Source organism: Heterodontus francisci, chromosome 1 (assembly GCF_036365525.1).
Source record: "Heterodontus francisci isolate sHetFra1 chromosome 1, sHetFra1.hap1, whole genome shotgun sequence".
NCBI lineage: Eukaryota > Metazoa > Chordata > Chondrichthyes > Heterodontiformes > Heterodontidae > Heterodontus > Heterodontus francisci.
This window is the reverse complement of record NC_090371.1, coordinates 160,968,852-160,984,022: the sequence shown is the minus strand read 5'-3', so window position 1 is coordinate 160,984,022 and position 15,171 is coordinate 160,968,852. Positions and strand designations below refer to the sequence as shown.

Genomic DNA, 15,171 nt, shown 5'->3' with positions numbered 1-15,171 from the left:
AGAAGATGAAGAAGAAGATGAAGATGAAGAAGAAGATGAAGATGAAGAAGAAGATGAAGATGAAGATGAAGATGAAGATGAAGATGAAGATGAAGATGAAGATGAAGATGAAGATGATGAAGATGAAGATGATGAAGATGAAGAAGATGAAGAAGATGAAGATGATGAAGAAGATGATGAAGATGAAGATGAAGATGAAGATGAAGAAGATGAAGAAGATGAACAAGATGAAGATGATGATGATGTTGAAGATGACGAAGATGACGAAGATGACGAAGATGACGAAGATGAAGAAGATGAAGAAGATAAAGATGATGAAGATGAAGATGAAGATGAAGATGAAGATGAAGATGAAGATGAAGATGAAGATGAAGATGATGAAGATGAAGATGATGAAGATGAAGATGAAGATGAAGATGAAGATGAAGATGAAGATAAAGATGATGAAGATGAAGATGAAGATGATGAAGATGAAGATGAAGATGATGAAGATGAAGATGAAGATGAAGAAGATTAAGATAAAGATGATGAAGATGATGAAGATGATGAAGAAGATGAAGGTGAAGATGAAGGTGAAGATGAAGATGATGAAGATGATGAAGATGATGAAGATGAAGATGATGAAGATGAAGACGATGAAGAAGATGAAGATGAAAAGATGATGATGAAGAGATGAAGATGAAGAAGATGAAGCTGAAGATGAAGAAGATGAAGAAGATGAAGATGAAGAAGAAGATGAAGAAGATGAAGATGAAGAAGATGAAGATGAAGAAGATGATGAACATGAAGATGAAGATGAAGATGATGAAGAAGATGAAGATGAAGAAGATGAAGATGAAGAAGATGAAGAAGAAGATGAAGATGAAGAAGATGAAGAAGATGAAGGAGAAGATGAAGATGATGAAGAATATGAAGAAGGTGAAGGTGAAGAAGATGATGATGAAGATGATGAAGATGAAGATGATGAAGAAGATGAAGATGATGAAGAAGATGAAGATGATGAAGAAGATGAAGAAGATGAAGAAGATGAAGAAGATGAAGAAGAAGATGAAGAAGAAGATGAAGATGAAGATGATGAAGAAGATGAAGAAGATGAAGAAGATGAAGAAGATGAAGAAGATGAAGATGAAGATGATGAAGATGAAGATGATGAAGATGAAGATGAAGATGATGAAGATGAAGATGAAGATGATGAAGAAGATGAAGAAGATGAAGATGAAGAAGATGAAGAAGATGAAGATGAAGATGAAGAAGATGAAGGTGAAGGTGAAGAAGATGAAGATGAAGATGAAGATGATGAAGATGAAGATGAAGATGAAGATGATGAAGAAGATGAAGATGAAGATGAAGAAGATGAAGATGAAGATGAAGAAGATGAAGATGACGAAGATGAAGATGAAGAAGATGAAGATGAAGATGAAGAAGATGAAGATGACGAAGATGAAGATGAAGATCAAGAAGAAGATGAAGATGAAGAAGATGAAGAGGAAGATGAAGAAGATGAAGATGATGAAGAAGATGATGAAGATGATGAAGAAGATGAAGATGAAGATGAGGATGAAGAAGAAGATGAAGATGATGAAGAAGATGCAGAAGATGATGATGAAGAAGATGAAGATGAAGAAGAAGAAGATGATGAAGATGAAGATGAAGATGATGAAGATGATGAAGATGAAGAAGAAGATGAAGAAGATGAAGAAGATGATGAAGATGATGAAGAAGATGATGAAGATGAAGAAGATGAAGATGATGAAGATGAAGATGAAGAAGATGAAGATGAAGATGATGAAGATGAAGAAGATGAAGATGAAGATGATGAAGATGACGAAGATGATGATGAAGAAGATGATGAAGCTGACGAAGATGAAGATGATGAAGAAGATCATGATGAAGAAGATGAAGAAGATGAAGAAGAAGAAGAAGAAGATGAAGATGAAGAAGATGAAGAAGGTGAAGGTGAAGATGAAGAAGATGAAGAAGATGAAGAAGAAGATGATGATGAAGTAGATGAAGAAGATGAAGATGAAGAAGATGAAGATGAAGAAGATGAAGATGAAGAAGATGATGATGAAGAAGAAGATGAAGATGAAGAAGATGAAGATGAAGATGATGAAGATGATGAAGATGATGAAGATGATGAAGATGATGATGAAGATGATGATGAAGATGAAGATGAAGATGAAGAAGGTGATGGTGAAGGAGATGAAGATGAAGAAGATGAAGAAGATGAAGAAGATGAAGAAGATGAAGAAGTTGAAGAAGATGAAGATGTTGAAGATGTTGAAGATGTTGAAGATGAAGATGAAGAAGATGAAGAAGATGAAGAAGTTGAAGAAGATGAAGAAGATGAAGATGTTGAAGATGTTGAAGATGTTGAAGATGTTGAAGATGAAGAAGATGAAGAAGATGAAGAAGATGAAGATGAAGATGAAGATGAAGATGAAGATGAAGATGAAGATGAAGATGAAGAAGATGAAGAAGATGAAGATGATGAAGATGAAGATGAAGATGAAGATGAAGATGAAGATGAAGATGACGAAGAAGATGACGAAGAAGATGAAGATGAAGATGAAGAAGATGAAGATGAAGAAGAAGATGAAGAAGAAGAAGATGAAGAAGAAGAAGATGAAGAAGAAGAAGAAGAAGATGATGATGATGAAGATGAAGAAGATAAAGATGAAGATGAAGATGACGAAGATAAAGAAGATGAAGATGATGAAGATGATGATGATGAAGAAGATGAAGATGAAGAAGATGAAGATGATGAAGATGAAGAAGATGAAGATGAAGAAGATGAAGATGAAGATGATGAAGATGATGATGAAGAGGATGAAGATGAAGATGAAGAAGATGAAGAAGATGAAGATGAAGAAGATGAAGATGAAGATGATGAAGTTGAAGATGAAGATGAAGAAGATGAAGAAGATGAAGATGATGATGAAGATGATGATGAAGATGAAGAAGATGAAGAAGATGAAGATGAAGATGATGAAGATGAAGATGAAGATGATGAAGATGAAGAAGATGATGATGAAGATGAAGATGAAGATGAAGATGATGATGATGAAGAAGATGAAGATGAAGATGAAGATGAAGATGAAGATGAAGATGATGATGAAGATGAAGATGAAGAAGATGAAGAAGATGAAGAAGATGAAGATGAAGATGAAGATGATGAAGAAGATGAAGATGAAGAAGATGAAGCTGAAGAAGCTGAAGAAGCTGAAGATGAAGATGAAGATGAAGATGAAGATGAAGATGATGAAGAAGATGAAGAAGAAGGTGAAGGTGAAGATGAAGAAGATCAAGATGAAGATGATGAAGAAGATGAAGATGATGAAGAAGATGAAGATGATGATGAAGATGATGAAGATGATGAAGATGATGAAGAAGATGAAGAAGATGAAGAAGATGAAGATGAAGATGATGAAGATGAAGATGATGAAGAAGATGAAGATGAAGATGAAGATGAAGACGAAGGTGAAGACGAAGGTGAAGGTGAAGGTGAAGGTGAAGGTGAAGGTGAAGGTGAAGGTGAAGAAGATGAAGATGAAGATGAAGATGAAGATGAAGATGAAGATGAAGATGAAGATGAAGATGAAGATGATGGTGAAGGTGAAGGTGAAGGTGAAGATGAAGATGAAGAAGATCAAGATGAAGATGATGAAGATGATGAAGATGAAGAAGATGAAGAAGATGAAGATGAAGAAGATGAAGATGAAGAAGATGAAGAAGATGAAGAAGATGAAGAAGATGAAGATGAAGAAGATGAAGAAGATGAAGAAGATGAAGAAGATGAAGAAGATGAAGATGAAGATGAAGATGAAGATGATGAAGATGAAGATGAAGATGATGAAGATGAAGATGAAGATGATGAAGATGAAGATGATGAAGATGATGAAGATGAAGAAGATGAAGAAGATGAAGATGATGAAGAAGATGATGAAGATGAAGATGAAGATGAAGATGAAGAAGATGAACAAGATGAACAAGATGAACAAGATGAAGATGATGATGATGTTGAAGATGACGAAGATGACGAAGATGACGAAGATGACGAAGATGAAGATGATGAAGATGAAGATGATGATGATGATGATGATGATGATGATGATGATGATGATGAAGAAGATGAAGATGACGAAGATGAAGAAGATGATGATGAAGAAGATGAAGAAGATAAAGATGATGAAGATGAAGATGAAGATGAAGATGAAGATGAAGATGATGAAGATGAAGATGAAGATGAAGATAAAGATAAAGATGATGAAGATGAAGATGAAGAAGATTAAGATGATGAAGATGATGAAGATGATGAAGAAGATTAAGATAAAGATGATGAAGATGATGAAGATGATGAAGAAGATGAAGGTGAAGATGAAGAAGATGATGAAGATGATGAAGATGAAGATGAAGAAGATGAAGATGAAGACGATGAAGAAGATGAAGATGAAAAGATGATGATGAAGAGATGAAGATGAAGAAGATGAAGAAGATGAAGGAGAAGATGAAGATGATGAAGAATATGAAGAAGGTGAAGGTGAAGAAGATGATGATGAAGAAGATGAAGATGATGAAGAAGATGAAGAAGATGAAGAAGATGAAGATGAAGATGAAGATGAAGATGAAGATGAAGATGAAGATGAAGATGAAGATGAAGATGAAGATGAAGATGAAGAAGATGATGAAGATGATGAAGATGATGAAGATGATGAAGATGATGAAGAAGATGAAGAAGATGAAGAAGATGAAGATGAAGATGAAGATGATGAAGATGAAGATGAAGATGAAGAAGAAGATGAAGAAGATGAAGAAGATGAAGAAGATGAAGAAGATGAAGATGAAGATGATGAAGATGAAGATGAAGATGAAGATGATGAAGAAGATGAAGAAGATGAAGATGAAGAAGATGAAGATGAAGATGATGAAGATGAAGAAGATGAAGGTGAAGGTGAAGAAGATGAAGATGAAGATGAAGATGAAGATGATGAAGATGAAGATGAAGATGATGAAGAAGATGAAGATGAAGATGATGAAGAAGATGAAGATGAAGATGAAGAAGATGAAGATGAAGATGAAGAAGATGAAGATGACGAAGATGAAGATGAAGATCAAGAAGAAGATGAAGATGAAGAAGATGAAGAGGAAGATGAAGAAGATGAAGATGATGAAGAAGATGATGAAGATGATGAAGAAGATGAAGATGATGAAGATGAAGATCAAGAAGAAGATGAAGATGAAGAAGATGAAGATGATGAAGAAGATGAAGATGATGAAGATGATGAAGAAGATGAAGATGATGAAGAAGATGAAGATGATGAAGAAGATGAAGATGATGAAGATGATGAAGATGATGAAGAAGATGAAGATGATGAAGATGAAGATCAAGAAGAAGATGAAGATGATGAAGATGATGAAGAAGATCAAGATGATGAAGAAGATGAAGATGATGAAGAAGATGAAGATGATGAAGATGATGAAGATGATGAAGAAGATGAAGATGATGAAGATGAAGATCAAGAAGAAGATGAAGATGAAGAAGATGAAGAAGATGAAGATGATGAAGATGATGAAGAAGATGAAGATGATGAAGAAGATGAAGATGATGAAGAAGATGAAGATGATGAAGATGAAGATGAAGATGAAGATGAAGATGAAGATGAAGAAGATGAAGATGAAGATGAAGATCAAGAAGATGAAGATGAAGATGAGGATGAAGAAGAAGATGAAGATGATGAAGAAGATGCAGAAGATGATGATGAAGAAGATGAAGATGAAGAAGAAGAAGATGATGAAGATGAAGATGAAGATGATGAAGATGATGAAGATGAAGAAGAAGATGAAGAAGATGATGAAGATGATGAAGAAGATGAAGCAGATGATGAAGATGAAGAAGATGAAGATGAAGATGATGAAGATGAAGATGAAGAAGATGAAGATGAAGATGATGAAGATGACGAAGATGAAGATGAAGATGATGAAGATGACGAAGATGAAGATGAAGATGAAGAAGATGATGATGAAGAAGATGATGAAGCTGACGAAGATGAAGATGATGAAGAAGATCATGATGAAGAAGATGAAGATGAAGAAGATGAAGATGAAGATGAAGAAGATGAAGAAGGTGAAGGTGAAGGTGAAGATGAAGATGAAGAAGATGAAGATGAAGAAGATGAAGATGAAGAAGATGATGATGAAGAAGATGATGATGAAGAAGATGATGATGAAGAAGATGATGATGAAGAAGATGATGATGAAGAAGATGATGATGAAGAAGATGAAGATGAAGATGATGAAGATGATGAAGATGATGATGAAGATGAAGAAGATGAAGAAGATGAAGAAGATGAAGAAGATGAAGATGTTGAAGATGTTGAAGATGTTGAAGATGTTGAAGATGTTGAAGATGTTGAAGATGTTGAAGATGTTGAAGATGAAGAAGATGAAGAAGATGAAGAAGATGAAGATGAAGATGAAGATGAAGATGAAGATGAAGATGATGAAGATGAAGATGAAGATGAAGATGAAGATGAAGATGAAGATGAAGATGAAGAAGATGAAGATGAAGAAGATGAAGATGATGAAGATGACGAAGATGACGAAGATGATGACGAAGAAGATGAAGATGAAGAAGATGATGATGAAGAAGATGATGATGAAGAAGATGATGAAGATGACGAAGATGATGACGAAGATGAAGAAGATGAAGATGAAGATGAAGATGAAGAAGATGATGATGATGAAGATGAAGAAGATAAAGATGAAGATGAAGATGACGAAGATAAAGAAGATGAAGATGATGAAGATGATGATGATGAAGAAGATGAAGATGAAGAAGATGAAGATGATGAAGATGAAGATGATGAAGATGATGATGAAGAGGATGAAGATGAAGATGAAGAAGATGAAGAAGATGAAGATGAAGAAGATGAAGAAGATGAAGATGAAGAAGATGAAGATGAAGAAGATGAAGATGAAGGTGAAGATGAAGAAGATGAAGAAGATGAAGATGAAGAAGATGAAGAAGATGAAGAAGATGATGATGAAGAAGATGAAGAAGATGAAGATGAAGATGAAGATGAAGAAGAAGAAGAAGATGAAGATGAAGAAGAAGAAGATGAAGAAGAAGATGAAGATGATGAAGAAGATGAAGATGAAGATGAAGAAGATGAAGATGAAGATGAAGAAGATGAAGATGACGAAGATGAAGATGAAGATCAAGAAGAAGATGAAGATGAAGAAGATGAAGAGGAAGATGAAGAAGATGAAGATGATGAAGAAGATGATGAAGATGATGAAGAAGATGAAGATGATGAAGATGAAGATCAAGAAGAAGATGAAGATGATGAAGAAGATGAAGATGATGAAGATGATGAAGATGATGAAGAAGATGAAGATGATGAAGAAGATGAAGATGATGAAGAAGATGAAGATGATGAAGATGAAGATGAAGATCAAGAAGATGAAGATGAAGATGAGGATGAAGAAGAAGATGAAGATGATGAAGAAGATGCAGAAGATGATGATGAAGAAGATGAAGATGAAGAAGAAGAAGATGATGAAGATGAAGATGAAGATGATGAAGATGATGAAGATGAAGAAGAAGAAGAAGAAGATGATGAAGATGATGAAGAAGATGAAGAAGATGATGAAGATGAAGAAGATGAAGATGAAGATGAAGATGATGAAGATGAAGAAGATGAAGATGAAGATGATGATGAAGATGAAGAAGATGAAGATGAAGATGATGAAGATGACGAAGATGAAGATGAAGATGAAGAAGATGAAGATGAAGAAGATGATGAAGCTGACGAAGATGAAGATGATGAAGAAGATCATGATGAAGAAGATGAAGATGAAGATGAAGAAGATGAAGATGAAGATGAAGAAGATGAAGAAGGTGAAGGTGAAGGTGAAGATGAAGTAGATGAAGAAGACGAAGATGAAGAAGATGAAGATGAAGAAGATGATGATGAAGAAGATGAAGATGAAGATGAAGAAGATGAAGATGATGAAGATGAAGATGAAGATGATGATGAAGATGAAGATGAAGATGAAGAAGGTGATGGTGAAGGAGAAGAAGATGAAGAAGGTGATGGTGAAGGAGAAGAAGATGAAGAAGGTGATGGTGAAGGAGAAGAAGATGAAGAAGGTGATGGTGAAGGAGAAGAAGATGAAGAAGGTGAAGAAGGTGAAGAAGGTGAAGAAGGTGAAGAAGGTGAAGAAGATGAAGAAGATGAAGAAGATGAAGAAGATGAAGAAGATGAAGATGAAGATGAAGATGAAGATGATGAAGATGAAGATGAAGATGAAGATGAAGATGAAGATGATGAAGATGAAGATGAAGATGAAGATGAAGATGAAGATGAAGAAGATGAAGATGAAGATGAAGATGAAGAAGATGAAGATGAAGATGAAGATGAAGATGAAGAAGATGAAGATGAAGAAGATGAAGATGAAGATGAAGATGAAGATGAAGAAGATGAAAATGATGAAGATGACGAAGATGACGAAGAAGATGACGAAGAAGATGAAGATGAAGATGAAGAAGATGATGAAGATGACGAAGATGAAGATGAAGATGAAGATGAAGATGAAGATGAAGATGAAGATGAAGATGAAGATGAAGAAGATGAAGATGAAGATGAAGATAAAGAAGATGAAGAAGATGAAGATGATGAAGATGATGATGATGAAGAAGATGAAGATGAAGAAGATGAAGATGATGAAGATGAAGAAGATGAAGATGAAGATGATGAAGATGATGATGAAGAGGATGAAGATGAAGATGAAGAAGATGAAGAAGATGAAGATGAAGAAGATGAAGATGAAGATGATGAAGTTGAAGATGATGAAGTTGAAGATGAAGATGATGATGATGATGATGAAGAAGATGAAGAAGATGAAGATGATGATGAAGATGATGATGAAGATGAAGAAGATGAAGAAGATGAAGATGAAGATGAAGAAGATGAAGATGATGAAGATGAAGATGAAGATGAAGATGAAGATGATGAAGATGAAGAAGATGATGATGAAGATGAAGATGAAGATGAAGATGATGATGATGATGAAGAAGATGAAGATGAAGATGAAGATGAAGATGAAGATGAAGATGAAGAAGATGAAGAAGATGAAGAAGATGAAGAAGATGAAGATGAAGATGATGAAGAAGATGAAGATGAAGAAGATGAAGAAGATGAAGCTGAAGAAGCTGAAGAAGCTGAAGATGAAGATGATGAAGAAGATGAAGAAGAAGGTGAAGGTGAAGGTGAAGATGAAGAAGATCAAGATGAAGAAGATGAAGATGAAGATGATGAAGAAGATGAAGATGATGATGAAGATGATGAAGATGATGAAGATGATGAAGAAGATGAAGAAGATGAAGATGAAGATGATGAAGATGATGAAGACGAAGATGATGAAGAAGATGAAGACGAAGATGAAGAAGGTGAAGGTGAAGGTGAAGGTGAAGGTGAAGGTGAAGAAGATGAAGATGAAGATGAAGATGAAGAAGATGAAGATGAAGAAGGTGAAGGTGAAGGTGAAGGTGAAGATGAAGAAGATCAAGATGAAGAAGATGAAGATGAAGAAGATGAAGATGAAGATGATGAAGATGATGAAGATGATGAAGATGAAGAAGATGAAGATGAAGAAGATGAAGAAGATGAAGAAGATGAAGAAGATGAAGAAGATGAAGAAGATGAAGATGATGAAGATGATGAAGATGAAGATGATGAAGATGAAGATGAAGATGAAGATGATGAAGATGAAGATGATGAAGATGATGAAGATGAAGAAGATGAAGAAGATGAAGATGATGAAGAAGATGAAGATGATGAAGAAGATGATGAAGATGAAGATGAAGATGAAGATGAAGATGAAGAAGATGAACAAGATGAACAAGATGAACAAGATGAAGATGATGATGATGTTGAAGATGACGAAGATGACGAAGATGACGAAGATGAAGATGAAGATGATGATGATGATGATGAAGAAGATGAAGATGAAGATGACGAAGATGAAGAAGATGATGATGAAGAAGATGAAGAAGATAAAGATGATGAAGATGAAGATGAAGATGAAGATGAAGATAAAGATGATGAAGATGATGAAGATGAAGATGAAGAAGAAGATTAAGATAAAGATGATGAAGATGATGAAGATGATGAAGAAGATGAAGGTGAAGATGAAGATGATGAAGATGATGAAGATGATGAAGAAGATGAAGGTGAAGATGAAGATGATGAAGATGATGAAGATGATGAAGATGATGAAGATGAAGAAGATGAAGAAGATGAAGATGAAGACGATGAAGAAGATGATGATGAAGAGATGAAGATGAAGAAGATGAAGCTGAAGATGAAGAGGAAGATGAAGAGGAAGATGAAGAAGAAGAAGATGATGAAGAAGATGAAGAAGATGAAGATGAAGATGAAGATGAAGATGAAGATGATGAAGATGAAGATGAAGATGAAGATGAAGATGATGAAGATGATGAAGAAGATGAAGATGATGAAGAAGATGAAGAAGATGAAGATGAAGATGAAGATGAAGATGAAGATGAAGATGAAGATGATGAAGAAGATGAAGAAGATGAAGATGAAGAAGATGAAGATGAAGATGATGAAGATGAAGAAGATGAAGGTGAAGGTGAAGAAGATGAAGATGAAGATGAAGATGATGAAGATGAAGATGATGAAGATGATGATGAAGATGAAGATGAAGAAGATGAAGATGAAGATGAAGAAGATGAAGATGATGAAGAAGATGATGAAGATGATGAAGAAGATGAAGATGATGAAGATGAAGATCAAGAAGATGATGAAGATGATGAAGAAGATGAAGATGATGAAGAAGATGAAGATGATGAAGAAGATGAAGATGATGAAGAAGATGAAGATGATGAAGAAGATGAAGATGATGAAGATGAAGATGAAGATCAAGAAGATGAAGATGAAGATGAGGATGATGAAGATGATGAAGATGATGAAGAAGATGAAGAAGATGAAGATGATGAAGAAGATGAAGAAGATGATGAAGATGAAGAAGATGAAGATGAAGATGATGAAGATGAAGATGAAGATGAAGAAGATGAAGATGATGAAGATGAAGATGAAGAAGATGAAGATGAAGATGATGAAGATGACGAAGATGAAGATGAAGATGAAGAAGATGATGATGAAGAAGATGATGAAGCTGACGAAGATGAAGATGATGAAGAAGATCATGATGAAGAAGATGAAGATGAAGAAGATGAAGATGAAGAAGATGAAGAAGGTGAAGGTGAAGGTGAAGATGAAGAAGATGAAGAAGAAGATGATGATGAAGTAGATGAAGAAGATGAAGATGAAGAAGATGAAGATGAAGAAGATGAAGATGAAGAAGATGATGATGAAGAAGATGATGATGAAGAAGATGAAGATGAAGAAGATGAAGATGAAGAAGATGAAGAAGATGAAGAAGATGAAGAAGATGAAGAAGATGAAGAAGATGAAGATGAAGAAGATGAAGAAGATGAAGAAGATGAAGAAGATGAAGAAGATGAACAAGATGAAGATGAAGATGAAGATGAAGATGAAGATGAAGATGATGAAGATGAAGATGAAGATGAAGATGAAGATGAAGATGAAGAAGATGAAGATGACGAAGATGACGAAGAAGATGAAGATGAAGATGAAGAAGATGATGATGAAGAAGATGATGAAGATGACGAAGATGATGACGAAGATGAAGAAGATGAAGATGAAGATGAAGATGAAGATGATGAAGATGATGAAGATGAAGAAGATGAAGGTGAAGGTGAAGAAGATGAAGATGAAGATGAAGATGATGAAGATGAAGATGATGAAGATGATGATGAAGATGAAGATGAAGAAGATGAAGATGAAGATGAAGAAGATGAAGATGATGAAGAAGATGATGAAGATGATGAAGAAGATGAAGATGATGAAGATGAAGATGATGAAGAAGATGAAGATGATGAAGAAGATGAAGATGATGAAGAAGATGAAGATGATGAAGAAGATGAAGATGATGAAGAAGATGAAGATGATGAAGAAGATGAAGATGATGAAGATGAAGATGAAGATCAAGAAGATGAAGATGAAGATGAGGATGATGAAGATGATGAAGATGATGAAGAAGATGAAGAAGATGAAGATGATGAAGAAGATGAAGAAGATGATGAAGATGAAGAAGATGAAGATGAAGATGATGAAGATGAAGATGAAGATGAAGAAGATGAAGATGATGAAGATGAAGATGAAGAAGATGAAGATGAAGATGATGAAGATGACGAAGATGAAGATGAAGATGAAGAAGATGATGATGAAGAAGATGATGAAGCTGACGAAGATGAAGATGATGAAGAAGATCATGATGAAGAAGATGAAGATGAAGAAGATGAAGATGAAGAAGATGAAGAAGGTGAAGGTGAAGGTGAAGATGAAGAAGATGAAGAAGAAGATGATGATGAAGTAGATGAAGAAGATGAAGATGAAGAAGATGAAGATGAAGAAGATGAAGATGAAGAAGATGATGATGAAGAAGATGATGATGAAGAAGATGAAGATGAAGAAGATGAAGATGAAGAAGATGAAGAAGATGAAGAAGATGAAGAAGATGAAGAAGATGAAGAAGATGAAGATGAAGAAGATGAAGAAGATGAAGAAGATGAAGAAGATGAAGAAGATGAACAAGATGAAGATGAAGATGAAGATGAAGAAGATGAAGAAGATGAAGAAGATGAACAAGATGAAGATGAAGATGAAGATGAAGATGAAGATGAAGATGATGAAGATGAAGATGAAGATGAAGATGAAGATGAAGATGAAGAAGATGAAGATGACGAAGATGACGAAGAAGATGACGAAGAAGATGAAGATGAAGATGAAGAAGATGATGATGAAGAAGATGATGAAGATGACGAAGATGATGACGAAGATGAAGAAGATGAAGATGAAGATGAAGATGAAGATGATGATGATGATGAAGATGAAGAAGATAAAGATGAAGATGAAGATGACGAAGATAAAGAAGATGAAGATGATGATGATGAAGAAGATGAAGAAGATGAAGATGAAGAAGATGAAGAAGATGAAGAAGATGAAGAAGATGAAGATGAAGATGAAGATGAAGATGAAGATGAAGATGAAGATGAAGATGAAGATGAAGATGAAGATGAAGATGAAGATGAAGATGAAGAAGATGAAGATGAAGAAGAAGATGAAGAAGATGAAGAAGATGAAGAAGATGAAGAAGATGAAGAAGATGAAGATGAAGATGAAGATGAAGATGAAGATGATGAAGAAGATGAAGATGAAGATGAAGATGAAGATGATGAAGATGAAGATGAAGATGAAGATGAAGAAGATGAAGATGAAGAAGGTGAAGGTGAAGGTGAAGATGAAGATGAAGAAGATCAAGATGATGAAGATGATGAAGATGATGAAGATGAAGAAGATGAAGAAGATGAAGAAGATGAAGATGAAGAAGATGAAGATGAAGAAGATGAAGAAGATGAAGAAGATGAAGAAGATGAAGAAGATGAAGATGATGAAGATGAAGATGATGAAGATGAAGATGATGAAGATGAAGATGAAGATGATGAAGATGAAGATGATGAAGATGATGAAGATGAAGAAGATGAAGAAGATGAAGATGATGAAGAAGATGAAGATGATGAAGAAGATGATGAAGATGAAGATGAAGATGAAGATGAAGATGAAGATGAAGAAGATGAACAAGATGAACAAGATGAACAAGATGAAGATGATGATGATGTTGAAGATGACGAAGATGACGAAGATGACGAAGATGAAGATGAAGATGAAGATGATGATGATGAAGAAGATGAAGATGAAGATGACGAAGATGAAGAAGATGATGATGAAGAAGATGAAGAAGATAAAGATGATGAAGATGAAGATGAAGAAGAAGATTAAGATAAAGATGATGAAGATGATGAAGATGATGAAGATGATGAAGAAGATGAAGGTGAAGATGAAGATGATGAAGATGATGAAGATGATGAAGATGATGAAGAAGATGAAGGTGAAGATGAAGATGATGAAGATGATGAAGATGATGAAGATGATGAAGATGAAGAAGATGAAGAAGATGAAGATGAAGACGATGAAGAAGATGATGATGAAGAGATGAAGATGAAGAAGATGAAGCTGAAGATGAAGAGGAAGATGAAGAGGAAGATGAAGAAGAAGAAGATGATGAAGAAGATGAAGAAGATGAAGATGAAGATGAAGATGAAGATGAAGATGATGAAGATGAAGATGAAGATGATGAAGAAGATGAAGAAGATGAAGAAGATGAAGAAGATGAAGAAGATGAAGATGAAGATGAAGATGATGAAGATGATGAAGAAGATGAAGAAGATGAAGATGAAGAAGATGAAGATGAAGATGATGAAGATGAAGAAGATGAAGGTGAAGGTGAAGAAGATGAAGATGAAGATGAAGATGATGAAGATGAAGATGATGAAGATGATGATGAAGATGAAGATGAAGAAGATGAAGATGAAGATGAAGAAGATGATGATGAAGAAGATGATGAAGATGATGAAGAAGATGAAGATGATGAAGAAGATGAAGATGATGAAGAAGATGAAGATGATGAAGAAGATGAAGATGATGAAGATGAAGATGAAGATCAAGAAGATGAAGATGAAGATGAGGATGATGAAGATGATGAAGATGATGAAGAAGATGAAGAAGATGAAGATGATGAAGATGATGAAGAAGATGATGAAGATGAAGAAGATGAAGATGAAGATGATGAAGATGAAGATGAAGATGAAGAAGATGAAGATGATGAAGATGAAGATGAAGAAGATGAAGATGAAGATGATGAAGATGACGAAGATGAAGATGAAGATGAAGAAGATGATGATGAAGAAGATGATGAAGCTGACGAAGATGAAGATGATGAAGAAGATCATGATGAAGAAGATGAAGATGAAGATGAAGAAGATGAAGATGAAGATGAAGAAGATGAAGAAGGTGAAGGTGAAGGTGAAGATGAAGAAGATGAAGAAGAAGATGATGATGAAGTAGATGAAGAAGATGAAGATGAAGAAGATGAAGATGAAGAAGATGAAGATGAAGAAGATGATGATGAAGAAGATGATGATGAAGAAGATGATGATGAAGA

General features: G+C 34.4%; 2 protein-coding genes and 2 pseudogenes across 2 annotated transcripts in view; all 4 read right to left on the bottom strand.

Moving 5' to 3' along the window:
* Positions 1 to 15,171, bottom strand: part of LOC137347055 (prominin-1-A-like) — a 289,266-nt gene that overhangs the window by 160,824 nt on the left and 113,271 nt on the right. The window lies entirely within an intron of this gene.
* Positions 2,006 to 4,910, bottom strand: LOC137347211 (uncharacterized; the record flags this gene model as incomplete). The annotated part of the gene is made up of 2 exons (XM_068011485.1): positions 2,006 to 2,894; positions 4,573 to 4,910. Coding segments are annotated over 2 exons (1,227 nt in total), but the record flags the coding sequence as incomplete, so codon positions are not given.
* On the bottom strand, positions 6,879 to 8,114 carry LOC137347100 (uncharacterized; annotated as a pseudogene).
* Positions 11,399 to 15,171, bottom strand: part of LOC137347375 (uncharacterized) — an 8,059-nt pseudogene continuing 4,286 nt past the window's right edge.